The sequence below is a fragment of the Macrotis lagotis genome, chromosome X, assembly GCF_037893015.1.
Source record: "Macrotis lagotis isolate mMagLag1 chromosome X, bilby.v1.9.chrom.fasta, whole genome shotgun sequence".
NCBI lineage: Eukaryota > Metazoa > Chordata > Mammalia > Peramelemorphia > Peramelidae > Macrotis > Macrotis lagotis.
This window is the reverse complement of record NC_133666.1, coordinates 278833980-278852839: the sequence shown is the minus strand read 5'-3', so window position 1 is coordinate 278852839 and position 18860 is coordinate 278833980. Positions and strand designations below refer to the sequence as shown.

The following is an 18860-nucleotide window of genomic DNA, read 5'->3' as shown; positions in this document are numbered from 1 at the left end:
GGAAATTCCAAACTCTTCCTTCTGTCAAGGAAAGTGGACAGTGTCAGCTTGTTCTCTTCGATTGCAAATTGTGTTACTTCTCGAGTTTTTTCCTATGTATCCCTAATGCTTAGCACAGTACTTGGACCACAGTAAGTACTTAATAGTTTTTTATTCTTTTATTTACTCATCACATCAGCACTTAATTTAATAACTGCCACAATTTTGGTAACCACATTCAACAGAACCTTAGATCTAGCTTTGTAAAGCTAAAGTGAAATCACTGACAAGTCTATTTTTGGCTACACATACAGTTCCTCCTCTAGTTGGCAGAGTAACAGTAAAATAAGAGTATCTCTCCTACTAAGATCTATTACTAGAGGCCATAATACCAATAAAATGATGTCAGTATCCATCCATTGAAGGTATTTTGTGAGATCTGTGTATATTTTACCACCAGTTGCCCTAACAGTGATACTAAAAAGAACAAATTTTTAAAGGGGAAATAACATAAAAAAGCATGATTTAGTTATCTTTCTCATTAACCTTCAATGTTGTGAATCTATAAAAGAAACTTTTATTAAGCACCACTCCATGCAAAAAGTATCATCCTAAGTGCTGGGAATACAAGGGAAAAAAAGTAAGACAGTCTTTCAAGGAGCTCCCCTCTAATGGGGGAGAGAACACATGGAAGCTTTCAACTGTTAAGTCAGATGGAAAAGTTTAACGGTCCTTAGGGTGCAGCAGTGGGGCAAAACAATATTGCCAATTTCATTGATAAAAATTCCATCAGTTTCTAAAATTGAACCATTTGATAGTGTCAAAGACTTTGGAGTCAAAAACTTCATTTCTAATAAATGTGGCTATGGAACCTGATGAAACAGTTGCCAAGCTCCATCTCCACAGGTGCTATTTTCTATGATTATGTCTTGAACACTGGATCATCACGGAAGACTTCCTTTCTTTTCCCTTCACTACTTCAAAAAAAATTAAGCCAATAGCTTCTTGTTCTTTGTTTGAGGTACAGTGGCTATCAATCATTGAACTCTATAGGCTGACCTAGGGTCAATGCATTGCTCTGTATCTGATAGGTTAATTTTCTTTAGAAAGAGTTTTTCTGTTGCCTGTTCTCAACAAATCATAAGTCATCCAAGAGTCTAGCAACATACAAAGCACTCAATCAATATTTATCAATTTGGAAAGCTTGTGACATGACAGAATATTGGTGTAAGAAGTGCAAACTTGGAGATCATCAGTATAGGGGATTCATAACCTATGATCATGAACAAAAAAAACCCACCACAACCATTTCAATATAATTACATTCCTTTTATAATTCTATGTATTTACTTTATTCATTTAACAACATTCACAGTGCATAGGCTTCACCAGACTGACAAAAGGGGACAATCCATGACAAAAAAAAATGTTTAAGAACTCCTGTTCTAGTCTAACTCTATGTTGTAGCTATAAAAACTGCTGTAAGTAAATAAGTAGGAAAGCTGAGATTTGAACTCATATTCTAAACTACAAATCTGGAACTCTTTACACAACACTGTATCACATCTCTTACTATATTATGATGATGATGATGATGATCATAATGATGATGATGATCATCATCATTTCACCCCACCCCAACCTCCAACTTTTTTTCTTTACTTATTTAGGTCGCTTAAAAGTTTTTGTGATGAGAAAGTAAAAAAAAATGGTTCATCTCTCACTAGTACTGCTAGATGGTGAAAGAGAGGAAAAATAACCCTTGATTTTTTATCATAGACCTGTGTCTTAGTTCTAGCTCTACATTATATGATTGCAGTCAAGTCACTGCTTCTTCATCTATACAAGGGTAATTCTACTACTTGCAACAACTACCTCTCAGAGCATCTGAAAAGACACTGTAAGTTTAAATTAGTACTTTAGATTACTTGTTTATGTATATAAAGACTTCTAATGCTACTAGCACTCTGCAAACTACTGCAGTCAAGTAACATCTTCAGAAATTTCTGTTAGCAAGATGCTACATATTTTACATCAGAATGTTCCTACAAAATTTTAAGTGCTTTTTTTACATAAAATTTAAATTTAATTTTTGAAATATTCATGGATCTAGCTCAAGGTAATCAAAAAAGAACACTCCTCCACTAGGATCTGAAAAACTGCCTCTACAAACATAGTCTCATAAAAGTTAAACTATATATATTACATATATATTGCTTTAAGGTTTTTTTCCAAGCACTTATTTGATCCTCTGTTAACAAACCTGGGGAGCAGATGCTATTATCTTCATTTTGCAGATGAGGATAACTGAGACCTAAAAGTGATCTGTCTAGGTTCACATAGGTAGTAAATGTTTGATGAGGGATTTGATCTCAGGACTTCCTGACCAAATATTTAAACAAACAGGGACTAAGTTTTGATTCCTTTATTTCATTTAGTGTTTTTCTATCTTTCAATCCTTTGATATTAAAATATCAGATAAAAGAGCTGATTTCTCTGAGCAAATCTTTCTGAGGAATACTACCAGGAATTCCAAATGTGTACCAGGAAAATGGATCCAAAAATTCTTGCCATAGAAATATAGACATGCTATTTATTTCTTGACCCAATTTTCCTCCATTTCATTAATATTTTCATATTTAAAACTTAAAAGTCATATTGAAACCTTTTGGAAAAGGTTTCACTATTTTGGAATGAGGGAGAAGAGGGTTAAGAGAGTTGGAAGTACATACCTGTAATCTCCACTAAGGTTGACAGATAAATTAAGCTAGGGAAATAGTGAGCTAAAGCTAATTGGTTGTCGGCTTGAGAGTTGATATCAATATGGTGAGCCTCAGAGAAGGACTACCAAGTTGCTAAAAAAAGGGCTGAACCAGTTTAGAGCAAAAACAGAGGAGTTCTGTGTTTCTATGCTGATTAGCAGTATGTGGCTGCTACACTTTCAGTCTAGGTAAGATTGGGAAACCAAATCTCAAAAAAACTTTTCTAAAAATTTAAAATAAATAAAAGACTGACAGTAAGCACTTCTGTTGTCCCCCACTAGCCTTAAATACAATTATGTTTTTTAATTTCACCATGCTTTTACTATTATATTATTTCATCTATAAGGCCCAATGGTAAAAAGTTAAAAACTAGGGGGAAAATGGTCTTTTTAAACAAGTTTTATGTGACCCAACATATTTTTATCTCTTGCAAGTTTTCAAAAACAAAAACACCACAAAACTCATTTTTAGCAACACTATGCAAAAATTAACTATGATGGACTTAGCTCCTTTCTCAACAATACAGTGATCAAAGATGATTCTAAAGACCTGCAATGGAAAATACTATCCACATCCAGAGAAAGAATATAGAATCTGATTGCAAATCAAAACATATCTTCTTTTTAACTGTTTTTGCTTTTACTTTCTCTTGATTTTTCCCTTTTTGATTCTTTTTTTCACAGCATGACTAATATAGAAATATGTGTAACAAGACTGTACATGTATAACGTGTGTCAGATTATGTGCTATCCTAAGAAAGGGAGAGGAAAAGATGGGTAGGAGAACCATTTTACAAAAACGAATGCTGAAAATTATCTCTCCATGTAATTGGTTAAATAACTAAATGAAACTCATTTTTATTTGGACTAGTTATTTGTATCTGGTCTTATTTTCCCTAGTAGATAATAAATTCATTCAAGGCAAATGTTATAGCTTCATAAGGAATAAGGAAACTGGGTATACATCTTTAGACAGGGCTAATATGGGGAATTTTTTTGCTTATTTCTAAGAGTTTAGGGTTTTTTCTTTCCTTGTGTATCACAGAGGAAATATAAATCCTGGATAATTAAAAATAAAGTTTAATAGATTTTTTTAAAGTAAGCAAAAGAAGATAAAATAATCCACAAATCTGAAAATCCCTCAAAATCTAAAAAGACACTGATTTTATCATTATATGCTGACTCCATGACACAAAGTTAGAAATATAACTTGACTTGAACAGAATCCCTGAAAATACTTAGTAAAGAAATAAATTCTTTTTTTAAAATTTTAGGTTTTTTAAAATTTTAGGTTTAAAATTTAGGTTTTGTTTTTTTTTTCAAGGCAAATGGGGTTAAGTGGCTTGTCCAAGGCCACACAGCCAGGTAATTAGTACATGTCTAAGGCTGGATTTGAATTCAGGTACTCCTGACTCCAGGGCCGGTACTCTATCCATTGTGCCACCTAGCTGCTCCAGGAAATAAATTCTAATAGGCTAACACAACAGAAAACATTTTAAAAGATTCATTTTTTCATCAAAAAGAAACCAAAACTTTGGCAATTAAAAAAAAAACCATGGGAAGTATTTTGGATTTTTTCCCCCTTCCTCTACTTTCCTTAAGGTCTTTAATTAATATGCTTGCTAAAAAGCTCCTGGGTATTGTGATGAAGATAATAAAACAAATAAATAAATAATGGGGACATAACAATGTGGATTAGGGCTTTAATTAGATTGTAATCTTCCAAAATTGTGTTTTCCACATACAAAAATCCATTATCAGCAGTCTTTGAAGCCTAAGCTTTTTTTTTAGTAGACATGATGGAATGAAATGAAGTTTCTATTCTCTTTCACTCAATTCCCTATGACTCACTACATCCATTTACAAGATTCCTGGCTAATTAAGGGTGAATTCGATGCCTGTTAAATTCTCTCAAGCTAACTATAGTACTATACAAGAATCACATTCAAACTCTGATCCATTAGTCTATTAGTCTTATTAGCCAAGTTAACCAGCTCCAGTAATCGTCAAATATTATTTCCACTGATATGGAAAGATCTATGCCAATATGTAGAAAAATAAAAGCAAAAGAAAATGTAAATTTTCTGTTCATATTATGACCATTTTGAGCAAAAGTATATCTTAAAAATCATAGAAGCCTTATTATATGAACTAGCATTTATAAAGCACGTTAAAGTTTACAGTCATTTATAGATGGTACTTTTGAGTCTCACAATGACATGTTAGGTAGGCCCTAATATTATCTTGCTTTTACAGCTACAGAAATTGAGGCAGATAGTGATTAAGTGACTTAAATAGGTAACACAATTAGTTAAATGTCTGGGATGGGAATTGAACTTAATTCTTCTCCCTGACTCTTAAGTCCAATGATCTGTTTACTCTCTCACCTAGCTGCCTAACAAACTTGGGGCTAAATGGGAAAACATTAAGAGCATAGAGGTTCCAAGTTTAGAACTAGAACAATTCTAATCCCCTTATTTCACAAATGAGAAAATGAAGGCCCAGAGGGATTAAGTAACATACCCAAGATCACATAATATATTGAAAAGCCAGTATTTCATTTTGGTTGTATCACTTTAAATTCAGCACTGTTCCATTATATCACACTGCCCAATTGTAATATTTAGTTCAACTAAATAAATTGAAAAGTTTCTGAATATCACTTTATTGCAGAAAGAGATTAAGGACATTGATTATAAAATGACCATTTTTTTAATTAAAAAATACTCTGTAGAAACTTGAAACTATTCTATGACTTTTATTGAATTCCCTATCTATTGCTCACAAGGGAAACAGGAGAAAAAGGAGGAGGAAATGGTAATGATTTTCAGGTTCATGAGGTCAGAGACCATCATATTTAAATTGTTTTCTCCAAATACTGTTCCTGCATGTTCTTTCACTCTCTAGGCCAAAGAAGGAAAAAAAGTAAAGGGATATTATTTACTTCTAAACCCTATAATAAAAAGGAGGGAGATAGGAAGAATCCTCTGCTTAATGTGATTTAATGCAATACCAGAAGCATAAAAAGGAGACATAAGGATAGGCTACAGCTTAAGCCTCTCAAGCACTGGATATTACCTATTCCCTCTGGGCTCCAAGGAAGCTATATTTAAAAGATAAAATGATACCAAAGAAAATCTTGCACATACCTGTTGGTAGATGAGTTCCACAAGCTCTTGTAAAGCTTCATCAGTAGTGACCCAGCCATTAAGAGTGTCTGCAAACTGATCAATTTCAGTTTCAAAACTTCCTGGCTGTTCTGTAAGATGATTCAAAAACTCCTGTACATATTCTGTAAGAGTAGGAAAACTATCACATCCATCTTCATAGGAAGAATCCTGTAAGATAACCATACAAACAATGAAATTTTAGATAATCCCTCTGCCAATGCAAGCCACAGATTAGGGGAACTGCTGGAAAAACTGTGTTATATTACTGTAATGGAATATTATAGTGTCATTAGGAATTATGAAATACATGATTTCTGTGGAAAATGGGAAGTTCTTTATAAAATGATGCACAGCTAAGTGAAATTAAATAGGAAACAATTTATATGATAGTAACATTATAGGGAAAAACTATTTTCAAAGACTTGAGAATTTTGATAAACAAATTGATAAATCCTAAATCCAAAAGAATGAAGATCAAACAAATCACTCACCTCCTGAAAAAAGAGCAACAAAATTAAAATATAGAAAGGGACACAAATTTTCAGACATATTATTGTAAGAAAATGTTTTGCCTGATTATGAACTTTGAGATTAAGGTATTTAAAAATAAAAACTAAATCCAGTAAACATTCCTCAATGGAGGGTAGGAATAGGAGGGGCAAATTAATTTAAAAAATACTAGTAGAAAATTATTTTTAAAGTCCTTAAACATTAAGGTTCCCATTCTTAAAAATACATAAGTCTTCCACAAGGTGTCTTCTGAATAGGTTAGCAACAATCCATCCTCATTTAATCTTAAAACAACTGGGACATAAGCAATTAGCATCCAAATCCAGATATATTTAACTTACAAATTAAATAACTTTCAAAGAAGAAATAATCAGATCTACAATCTACTATCAACTAATCAGATGTAGCAAAATATAGGAACCTTTTCCAAATTCATCTTTACAGTAGTGTCATTATTAAGGAGCAAACAATGGCAAACAGTGCCAGGATACAGTGATTCACCCCCAAAATTAGTCATTTTAGTCATTTGGGGCTGGAGGGAAAAGAAGATGGTTTCACCAGGTTAAAGAACTTCTGGTTTGAAAGGATGGCATGAGATTGCCTGCACTAGTTAGTTAAAAGTTTGAAAAGATTCTAACAGCACATTCAGGCACATACACCAGAAAAACCTCCTAGTTCAGGAATTTCTGTAATCAAAACAAGGCAGATTAAGTCAGGTTTAGGTAGCTAAAAAACTATTTGAAGTTGAGGCTTTGATATGGTTGCAAAACAAGACTGTGGGGCAAATAAGAGTGAATTAGCAAGTAAAAAAAATGATCCCTTCCAAAATCAGATTATAGTAGTCTCTGAGCAAGTAACTTGGACTCCCCTGCTGCTCCATCTGAAAAATGAGATTAGATTAAATGATCCTAAAACTCCCTTACAATTCTAACAGTTGTTAATTCTAGGGTCTGGAAGAGATTGAGCAATGCTTTAAAGTCAAATGTAATTGAGTGATAAAACTTACTCTGTATGTATTTTTTTTTGCAAGGTAAATGGAGTTAAATGGGCTTGCCCAAGGCCACACAGCTAGGTAATTATTAAGTGTATCAGGTCAGATTTGAACTCAGGTACTCCTGACTCCAGGGCCAGTCCTCTATCCACTGAGCCACCAAGCTGCCCCTTGTATGTAGTTTTTAATTACAAATTCACTTTGTAGTAGCAAAAACTTCACATATTTCAGAGCTGGTGATGCCCTGGCTAACTGGGCATACCTACAGTGCCATACCTTGGGAGTCATCTGTGCTATGACCAATCATGTTAAGGTAGCAATATCAATCAAAACATATTACAAATAAAATTCCTTTACCAACAAAGGCCAGCATTTTTGCTGCAACTTGCAATCTTACAGGGCTGTCAAGAGCAGTGGTGTTAAATTTAAGGTGTGAACCAGATTAAAATACAATTGGAAAATGTTTAACAATAAAAATACAGCAAAGATAAATTAATTTGTGGTTTTATTTGAATGACACCACCTAGAATATTGAGAGGTTAAGTGGCATCTGTCAAAGGCAGAATATGAACCCAAGTGTTCCTAGCTTCTGGTTCAGTTCCATAATTACTATTTTTCTGCTAAGTAGTGAGTAAAAATGAACATTATGGGAAAGAGTCAACTTTTAGAGGAGAAATTCACCCATTTCTCTTGTAAGGAATGACTCTCATAACCCTTCAATAGCTTCCTTTGTATTTTGTGGCACAATTAATTTCAGCAAAGTCTTTATGTGTCTACTCTCACTTGTACTATACTTACTCAGAGACTAGCTTCCACTTTCAAATCCTCTAGGACAGATTAGTTTGTATTCTTTGTCTCCCTAGACTTATTTTCTTTTACCACTTCAACTTTTTTTCAAGGTGTCTTCAACATAAGAATTTTTCTGAATCAACAAATTAATCCTAATTCTATAATCTAAGAATGAACATAATTACAATTTATACTTTATAGAGAACTTTTTAAGACTTCCAAATTGCTTTGCTGCTTTTGAAATAGGTATTGCATTTTACAGATGTGAAAACAGAAGCTCTGTAAACTTAAAGGATACATAGCTACTAAGTGAAATGGCCAGGAGATGGGATCAACCATTCTTTAACCTATGCATTGAATAAATTTCTTCTCATTCCTCTTTAACTAAAAGCTGTTTTGAGATTGTAAATTTCTTTTTATAAACAGTATTTATGTTACTATATATAAACATATAGTATAGTATTTATATTACTATAAATAGTACTGTTTCTAATACCTACAAATCCTAGATGACTGCAGTTTTTGCATTTTTTTATCTTGATACAAATGAAAAAGATAAAATTCAAGTATCACATTTCTTCCACACATTTTTCATTTATTGTGTTACTAAAAATGCTATATTTGAATTGTGTTTATACTTAAAATGCATCCATTGGAGGGCTTTTAAAGCCCTATTTTAAATTTTGGTTAGTCACAGGGTCATTAAAGATCATCAAATTAGTCAAAATATCAGCCACATAATTTGTTTAAAGGAAGAGCTCCAGTGCTAAAACATTTTGCTTTTTGTATATAATAGTTACCAAGAGATGTAATGACATACTGAATTTCTACTATCCTTCATATTTTCTAAAACTTCTAACGGTTCACTTCTTCTGAAATAGAGGTTTTGAAGAGGTCCTTAATTATATTTCAGAAGAAGTGAACCGTTAGAAGTTTTAGAAAATATGAAGGATAGTAGAAATTTGCACTTAACACTACCCCCTAGAAATTTAACCCTGAAATATTTTACATATCACACATATGATTTTAAAAATCCATTCTTTCTTTCCTTTGCAGTAACCTGCGTGTATACCGAAATCAAATGTTCACAGGCGTGAAGTGTCTGAGGCCACACGTGAGAAGCTGCCCAGCCTCGGAAGCATGCCGATACTTACTCTGTAGTTAGAATTGTAACCCGACGGATAAAACTCTGGGGCATTGACAGAGAGCTTCGACATGAGCACAGGTGCTACGACCACCTGGGGCTTGGCCATGGCCGAGGTGCGCGGGGAGACTTTATCCTGAGAACCAGGTGGAGCTCTGGTGGGCTTCGGGTGTTCTAAGAAAGAACCGAGCAAGGGGTTAACTCCGGCCGCCTGTGGGCCGGCTTTCCCCGGGACCGCGGAGGAGCCTCGGGTGAAAAGTTAGCGCGGCGCGGCCCCAAGCGCGGCCCTTCCTCCGGGGGAGGCGCGAGCCCCGGAGCGCGGCCGCGCGGCCGAGCCGCTCCGGGCAGGGGCCCGAGGCCGCGGGGGGCCGCAAGGAAGGCCGGTCCCGGAGCCGCTTCCAAAAGCGGGGGCCCTGCTCCCCTCCCTCGGGGCGGGCGCGCTCCGAGCCCGGCCCCGCGGCACAAAGGCGCCCGCCCGCCGCCCGCCCTCCCCGGCTCCGGCCGGACAAAGTCATCGAGAAGCAGCCCTGTCGGGGGGCCGCGGCCCGGGGCGCTCGGGAAGGGGAGCCGCCGGGCCCGGGCGAGGCGCACGGGGGAGGAGGGGGAGGAGGGCAGGGAAAGGGCCGAGGCTGCCACCGGCCGCTGAGTACCTGCGGGAGGCCCGCCCGAGGGCGGCCGGTCGGGGGCGGCCGGGAGTTCGGGCAGGGCCCCGGGCGGAGGGGACGTCTTGGGCGGCCTCAGCGGCTCGGGGGGCGGAGGCTGCTGCGGACGCGGCCGCTCGCCAGACCCCGCGGTCCCGCCGCCGCCGCCGCCGCCTCCGCCGCGGAAACCGACGCCCTCGGGCCCGCCCCCTCCGCCTCCTCGGCCCCGGCCCCGGCCCTGGCCCCGACCAGCACCTGGGGCCCGGTCGAAACCGTCCGACATGCTCCTCCTCCGGCCGCCGCCGCCGCCGCCGCCGCCGCTCCGGGAGGGAGGAGGGTGGGGCCGAGCGGGGAAGAGGGCGGGAGCCCGGGCTGCGGCGCTGCGCGCTCCGCGAGGCCCCCCCCCCCCCGCGCGGCCCGCCCCGCCCCCCGGCCTCCTGGAGGGAGAGGGGGGGGCGCAGGGGCGGGGACGGGGCCGGCCGGGCGCGGAGGCTGCGGCGCCGTGTGCGCCCCGCCCCCGCCGGAGCCCCGCCCCCGCCGGAGCCCCGCCCCCCGCGGGTGGGAGGGGACGAGGCGCGGCCCCCGCGGCGCGGCCCCGCCTCCTTCAGTCTCGGCCCGGCCCGAGGCGCCGCCTGCGGGGGAGCCCGGGCCCTGCCCCGCGCCACGCCGGGGCCGCCCTCAGCCCGAGGCCGTGCCCGAGAGTCTCGGGGCCCCGGGAGGCGGCGCTCGGCGGGCTGCGGGCGGGGGCGGGGAGAAAAGGCTGCCCCGCGGCGGGGCGGCCCGCTGCCTGGGCGCCGCCCTCCGCGCCGGACCCCGTGCGGCCCCGGGCATCGGGCCCAGAGACGCCCCGCGGCCCCGCGGCGGGGAGGCTGCTCGCCCCGGGGCCCCGGGAGCGCCCCAGTCCGGAGCCGAGCCCGGCGGCGGCGCTGCCAGAGCCAGCCCACACGCCCGCGGCCACGGCCGGCCAAATGAGCGGCGGCGTGCCGCCTCTGTCCCGGCCGGCGCCCCGCCGCGGGGCCCCCCGCGGTCCCGATGCCCGGCCTCGGGGCCCCCGTGACTGGGAGGACGTGAGCCGGGCCCGGCCCTCTTGGGGAAGGACGGGCAGACGCTGTGTGCCCGCGCGTAGCGGGTGCCGGGGCGCTCGGATGTGAGGCTGCTGCAGGCCAGACACGGAGCAGGAGCCGTGAGTTTTCCTTCTTGTTGCCCCGTTGCTGCCCTGGCGATCTTTGTTGGGAGACCCTGTGTTTTGGGGGCTCTTCGAAATTTTTTAGAAGTTTTTTGCGAGGCAATGGAGTTGTGACTTATCCAAGGTCACACACAGCCAGGTAAGTATTAAGTGTCTGAGGCCAGGATGGTGGCCTATCCACTGTCCCACCTAGCTATCCCTTGTCCTTCATTTTTTTTTGTTTTTAGGGTTTTTTTGCAAGGCAATGGGGTTAAGGGACTTGCCCAAGGCCACACAGCTAGGTCATTATTAAGTGTCAGAGTTAAGATTTGAACTCAGGTCTTCCTGACTCCAGGGCTGGTGCTCTATCCACTGCACCACCTATCCTCAGACCCTGTGTTTTAAGGGCAAAGTAACAGGATTAATGATTGGAGGTTAGAGCCCTGATGCTTAGGAAACTTTGAGCCCCATGTGAAAAGACCTTCCAACCACACTCCTACTTGCCTTTGTAAATTTACAAAAACCTTAAAATGGGGAAACAGAATTTTTTCCAAGAAAAACAGAAATAAGGAGTTTTTTTTTGTTTCCTACCATTCTTAGGCATTGTTCTAAAAGTCTATTAGCATTTCTACATAGCAATAACAAAATCTAGAAGAAATAACAGAAAAGGAAATTTAATTTAAACCACTTTAAGGAAATAATGACATAAAGGATTATTCAATACTTGTGATTCAGATGTACTAATAATGATAAAATGGCTGTATTACCTAAATTAATAACCAGATAAATATTTTTCTTGAATATTAGGAGTAATTTTTATGCTATAGTAACAAGATTTTCTTGGTAACCAGGTTCCAAAAAAATCCCAGAATGATTCCAAAAAATAAAAAAGATCACAGATGATGCTTCTATTCGAAAAAGATCAAGATTTTCTGCAGTACTTCTATGAAGTTATTTAAAATAATAAAATTCATTTAGATGAACAAAAGATCTGAATCTCAAGGGTTAAAGAGAGCAGAAAAATGGTGAAATATAGATTGGAGGTCTATAAGCAGCAGTTGGTATATTGTAAAGGGAGTTCTTATTTGAGTTGGGTTTGGGTAATATGGTCACTAAAGTCCCTTCCCAGACAGATTCTATACCACTAATTACTTATATAATACTAAGTGGGTCGTTTCAATTTCCTTGGGGCTTAGTGGCTTCATCTATAAAGTAAGAGAGCTAGCTAGACTAGATTTCTAACCTGAAAGTCAAGGTCCCATAAGATTATTGTAAGATGTCTGAATTTTTATATGCACCAAGCACTATCATATTAATCATTGCTCTATAAGCTGAATTATGAGTTGAATAATATGAATTTTTCCAATATATGTACATGTTTTATTATGATTAAAAATACAAATTCATTTAAAGGAACTACTGAATTTGCAATAACTTTTTGTCATATATTTATTTTCTCAATCATACTAATCAAAGAATTACTATCATATGGGTATACATTGTTTTAGGGGTTTTTTTGCCATTGAAACAAATTCCCAACATTCAAGAAAATTGCGTAAGATCATCTACTTATATTCTAAGACAAAAAACCTTTAACCCTGAAAGAACACAGAAGTCTAAGAGCAGCACTAAGATCTGACTAAACCAGATACTTCCTAGAGAATTTGTAGGTAAAACTAGGAAAATAGCAAGCAGATGTGAAATGGAATGTCTCTGCAAGAATTTTTGTTTTATTTTTATTGACAATGGCAGAAAAACATTTGAGTTCTACTACCTAAGCACTTTACTGAGGAAGCAATAATGATTTTTATGAGGATGAAATTGAGAACAGTTACCTAGATTTACTCACTACATAGAAAATAATTTTTATGCTAGAGTGACTGAATTTTCATGGCACAGGGACCAAACCCCCCCCCCCCCCACAAAACTCAGAATGATTCCAAAGAAAAAAGTTCACAGGTGGTGCTTTTATTTGAAAAAGATTAAGAAGACATTAGTAATTATGTATTAGGTTTGATTATAAAAAAAAAGGAGCAGGAAGGCTTTAGTAGATGATTTCCTACCACATCTGCACAACTGACTGAGAAGTGCAAAGAGTTATAAGAGGCCATCAAGAGGGAGTGAATTCCAGCCATAGGAGATAGCCAGTGAAGCACAGAAAGCCAGTTTGTTGGGCTGGCAAAATTTGGAAAGGGATTCCCTTTTACTTGGTAATACAAAGTTTAGGGGAAGCTTGTGGAAAGCTTTCAAAACAAATAGAGTACCAACAAAGTCCAGCAAAAGGATAAATTCCATTTCAAGTAACTAGACAACATAAAATACTTGGGAATCACAAAAATCAGATCTAAACAATTGGGAAAATGTCAGTTGTTCATGGTTGGGCTGAACTAATATAATAAAAATGACAATTGTTTCTAAATTAAATTTCTTATTCAGTGCCATAGCAATTAAACTACCAAAAATTATTTTATAGAGGTAGAAAAAATAGTGAAAAAATTCAATTGGAGGAACAAAAGTTCAAGAATATCAAGGGAATTAATGGGAAAAAATGCAAAGGAGACTGACCTAGTCATACCAGACTATATTATATTAAATATAAATTATATTAAAGTGGCAGTCATCAAAACTGTTTGGTACTGGCCAAAAAAGAATAGAGAAATGGATATGTGGACTATATTAGGCACAAAAGAAACAGTAATAAATGACCATAGTTATCTACAATTTGATAAACCCAAAGACTTGAGTTTCTGGATTAAGAACTCACTATTTGAAAAAAAAACTGCTAGGAAAACTGGAAAATAGTATAGCAAAAACTAGGCATAGCCCAACATCTCACACGCTAAACTAAGAGAAGGTTGATATGGGTATAGGATTTAGACATAAAAGGTAATGCCATAAGTCAAATAGGAGAACAAGGAATAATCTATCTGTCAGACCTGTGGAGACCAGAGGAGTTTATGACCAAAGAAGAGATAATAAATTGCTAAATGGATAATTTTGACTACATTAAATTAAGAAGGTTTGCATAAATAAAACCAATACAACCAAGATAAGAAGGAATGCAGAAAGTGGGAAATTTTTTTCCACAGCTAGTGTTTCTGATAAAGGACTCATTTCTAAAATATACAGAGAACTGAGTCCAATTTATAAGAATACAAGTCATTCCTCAGTTGATAAATCTTCAAAGGATATGAACGGGCAATTTTCAGATGAAATTAAAGCTATAATCATGAAAAAAAATGCTCCAAACCATTATTGATTAGAGAAATGCAAACTAAAGCAACTCTGAGATACCACCTAATATCTTTCAGATTGGCTAAAATGATAAGGAAAATGATCAATGTTAGGATATGGGAAAAACCGGGACACTAATGCATTGTTGGTGGAGTTGTGAATTGATCCAACCTTTCTGGAGAACAATTTGGATCTATGCCCAAAGAGCAATAAAACTGCATTCCTTTTAATCCAGCAATTGTGAACTGATCCAAGCTTTCAGAAGAACAATTTGGAACTATGCCTAAGGGCAATAAAATTCTTCATACCCTTGGATCCAGCAATACCACTACGAGGTCTGTAACTCAAAGAAATCATAAAAAGGGGGAAAAGTACATGTATATATGTACAAAAATATCTATAGCAGCTCTTTTTGCAGTACCAAAGAACTGGAATTGAGGAAATGCCTATCAATTGGGGAATTACTGAACAAATTTTGGTATATAAATGGTATGGAGTACAATTGTTCTGTAAGAAATCATGATTGGGTTGAGAAAAACCTGGAAAGATTTGCATGAACTGATGCTGAATGACTCAGAGTAGAACCAGGAGAGCACACACACTAATAGCAACATTGTGAGATGATCAACTATGCTGGATACAGCTCCTCTCAGCAATTCAGTGATCAAGGACAGTCTTTAGAGACCTGTTAAGGAAAATGCCATCCACAACCAGAGAAAAATTATGGATCCTGAGTGTAGAGCAAAGCCTACTATATTCACTTTTAGAAACTTCTTTTATGATTTTACTTTCTCATGTTTTTCCTCCTTAGCACTAATTCTTTCACAAAATAACTAATATGGAAATATGTTGGAAAAAATTGGACATGTACAACTTATATCAGATTGTTTGCTGCATGGGAAAGGGGGGTTGGGAGAGGTAGAAAAACGTGGAACTCAAAAGCTTGCAAAAGGATAAAGATAACTATCTTTGCATGTAATTTGGAAAAACATGTTTGGGGGTCATTAAAAATGAATTTAAATTTAATATTGTAAACATAGGTGTTTATATTTGGGCTTAGAGGCAACAAAAAGTCAATGGAATTGGCTGAGTAAAGGGAGTCATGATCAGATTTTTGGAATAAGGAAAACAGCACGTAAGGTAGATTCCAATCTATCTTAGTAGGGGAAAGACTTGGGCTGGGAGACCAATTAAGAGGTAGTGGCTGAAGGTGACTAAGGGCCTGAACTAAGTAAGGAAAGCTATGTGAGGGGAGAATGGATCATGGATATGTTGTTGAGATAGAAATGAGATGATGTGACAACTTGATCGAAAACATGGGTGAGGTAGAGTGAGTATTCAAGAACCATGCTAAGGTTATGAACCAGGAAGCCTGGAAGGGTGATGGTACCTTCAACAAAATTAGAATCGTTTAGAAGAGGGGAGGATTTGGGTGGAAAGGCAATGAGTTCTGCTTTGGACAAATTGAGTTGGAGATGTCCAACACTGAATTAGTGATGTGAGATTGATGTCCTAGAGAAAGCCAGATCAGATAGGTAAAAAGATACCATGAAAGAGTAGTATAAGGAAAGCCCAAAGAGCATCCGAGAGAAGAGAGCTTTTAACACCATCATATGCAACAGAGGGCTGGAGAAGGATGAGAATGACAAAAGATCATGAGCCTTGTCAATCAAGAAATCACTGGTAATTTTGGAGAGAGGAGTTTTAATCAATGAGGTCAGAAGTTATACTGCAAAGGGTTGTGAAACATGAGAAAGGGGCAACTGGAGATAAATATATACAGGTTTTTCTGAGTTTAGTGGAGAAAGGGAAGAAAGAAGATAATAGATGGAGGGGATGGAGGGTCTAGTGAAGCTTTTTGTTTTTGTTTCTTTTTTGAGGATAGGAGAAATTTGGGCAGCACCATGCTACAAGTCATTAAACTTGAAATTTCGGCCTGATTCTTCTTCTCTCTTTCTTACTTCCCATTCATTCTAAAGTATTGCCAAGGCACATTGATTTTAACTTTCATAATATCTCTCTGATATGCCTCTTCTCTCCTCTGACAATGTCACCACCTACTTGTACATGGCCTTCATTGACTCAGACCTGGATTAGCTGGTTTGTCACCCTGTCACAGGTTTCATCTCACTACAATCCATTATCCTCTCAGCTGCCAAAGTAATCTTCCTAAAGTACAGGTCCAACCATGCTACCCCTCCCTCTCCCTATTCAGCAAACTTCAGTGTTAACCTGTTGCCTCTAGGATTAAACATAACATCCTGTCATTCAAAGCTCTTGATATCCTAGTACTCTCTTACCTTCCCAATCTTTATATCTTACTCTCCCCTACCCCACTCCATTATGCCCTGCAAACCAGTGATAACTATCTTCCTTATTATTCCATGAATATTTCTGAGCTCCAGGCATTTTCACTGGTTGCTCCCATTCCTAAAATACTTTCCCTTTTCATCTCCACCTCCTGTCTGGTTTCCTTCAAGTTCCAGCTAGAAACTCACCTCTCCAAATACCTCTAGTGCCTCCCCTTTTCTTAGTGAAGTAAGAGGTAATGTCCCTAGTCCAGTTTGGTTGGGGGAATAGTGTCCAGAGCATGAAATGGGAGAAGATTGATGAGGGAGAAGAAGTTTAAAATCATTTCTGAGAGAATGAAGGGAAGCATTTTAGGAGGAATAAAAGGATAACGTTGTTTCCATAAGGGCCCAGGTGACATGAATTTGTAATGTATCCAGTCATCATTTTTGTGAGAATTTCTCCAGCTGTTTTACCTGATTGGAGAGCAGGAGTGGAGGAGGCAGCTGATGGGAGAGAAAGATGATGGGAATAATATGGGGCTAGAGTTGAACAAAAGATGGGAATTGATAGGATATGGGGCAAGGGATTCAGGAACAGTATATTGTAGAATTTAAATGACTAACTATTGGGCTCCTTGGAGAAAGAGTAAAGAGAATGGAGCTGATGGCAGTGACATGAGAAAGTACTAAGGGATGCGAGGGCTGGAGGCTTTAATCAGGACAAAGAATTCAGAAGGGGCAAGGAGAGAGGGGGAGGAAGAAAAGGGAGGGAGGAGGAAAAGAGATTGAGAGGGAGAGAGCTTGAGAGAGACAGAGAAATGGTTATAGGAAGTTATGGTAAGAAAGGGAAAATATTCTAATAGGAAAAAGTAAACTATGAATGCATAATGGTAAGATCTAATGTGAGAATATCCCTATGAGGGACCAAGGTGGAATGGAGGCATAGGCTTTAAAATTTAAAGAGGCTAGGGAAAGTTAGGGAGTTTGAGAGAATCTATGTAGTAGAATCTATGTAGTATAGAAGCAGTAAGAAGATAGGAAAATAGTAAGCCAGGTACTAAACTCCTTGAGAAATAAGAAAAAAATGACATAGGAATCAATTTGCTATAGATACCCACAATTTAGATTGGGTAAATAAAAAGAATGTTATCTAGGCTTTGAAGCTAGATGAGCAGTCCTTTCTAGTCAATTAATAAAATTATTAAGACATGAAGAAGATGAACATTTGGAAAAGATGGACCCAGAATTAAGTAGGAAGAAGAAATTGGATTGAATTCCATTTGCAAAATTGCTCAGTGCTTTCAAAGATCATAATCTGTTTTCTGCTTTCACAAAATCCTATTTCTTAGCACTAGTATTTTTCTAGTGGTGCTTTATTAAACTTGTACTTCACCATGATATTGTAAAAATTAACTAAATGAAACCCAAATGGCAAAGAAAATACTCATGGTATGTGCAAATAAATAGCAAGTATATTACCAGTGGTGACCTGCCCAAGAGAAATGATGGAAAAGTATGCTGGAGAAAGATCAACGTGTAGATCTGCTTTATTTCATATTTTTTTCTTTCCAAATTCATCTAGAAATTTTTTAGGGAGGATCTGACTTGGGTAGATCTCATACCATGAAGAACTTAAGTTCTAGAATAAAGAAAATCTGGCTTCAGATCTTACCACTGATACTATCTCTATGATCTTGGGCAATTCATTTAATCTCCCTGGGCCTCAATTACAAAATGAGAGGTTTCAATTATATGGCCTTTGAGGTCCCTTCCAATTTTAGAACTATTATCCTACCAAAAGATAACATTGTACTGAGAGTGAGAGCAAGTACACAACTCAGGACCTACATTGATACCTCCCAAGGTAATGTAATAAGGATGGATCATGGGGGTCTCCTGTTCAATTAAGTCCCAACTTGATGAAATACTTAAGGGGTGTTTTGCCTCTTACAGATTTGGAGTAGAATTTGCTTGTAAAGGATGTATTGCTCCTTTAGGAAATAACAAGAAGTTCCTCAATCAAACTTGATGGTAATATGGGATGGCTAGTTATTGACTGGCTTAAGAATCAGTTAACATCTATAGTAACTTTTTAATAAGCAACTTAGCTCTAGAGACATATTCTCTCTTTTCATATTAAAAAGTTAATTTTGGCAGCTGAGAAAAGAGCCAGTTATGGAACAAG

The 18860-nt window shown here is 38.9% G+C and overlaps 1 protein-coding gene and 2 long non-coding RNA genes across 4 annotated transcripts in view; 2 read left to right on the top strand and 1 right to left on the bottom strand.

Annotated features, from left to right (window-relative positions):
• Positions 1-9849, top strand: part of LOC141501866 (uncharacterized) — a 45970-nt gene extending 36121 nt beyond the window's left edge. Inside the window, exon 3 of the long non-coding RNA XR_012472323.1 lies at positions 9257-9849. This is a non-coding gene — a long non-coding RNA (uncharacterized LOC141501866). The remainder of the gene's footprint in view (positions 1-9256) is intronic.
• The window catches only part of PAIP1 (poly(A) binding protein interacting protein 1), a 32412-nt gene extending 22033 nt beyond the window's left edge, over positions 1-10379 (bottom strand). The window contains exons 1-3 of one of the 2 annotated variants that reach the window (XM_074206245.1): positions 9995-10379; positions 9355-9518; positions 5890-6078 (exon numbers count right to left, since the gene is read on the bottom strand). In XM_074206245.1, the coding sequence (XP_074062346.1) occupies positions 5890-6078; positions 9355-9518; positions 9995-10268 (627 nt within the window). In that variant the 5' untranslated portion in view covers positions 10269-10379. The remainder of the gene's footprint in view (positions 1-5889; positions 6079-9354; positions 9519-9994) is intronic. The other variant, XM_074206246.1, reaches the window with a different exon arrangement.
• A 440-nt stretch (positions 10380-10819) lies between these two features.
• LOC141497349 (uncharacterized) overlaps positions 10820-18860 on the top strand; it is a 33725-nt gene continuing 25684 nt past the window's right edge. Inside the window, exon 1 of the long non-coding RNA XR_012471302.1 lies at positions 10820-11310. This is a non-coding gene — a long non-coding RNA (uncharacterized LOC141497349). The remainder of the gene's footprint in view (positions 11311-18860) is intronic.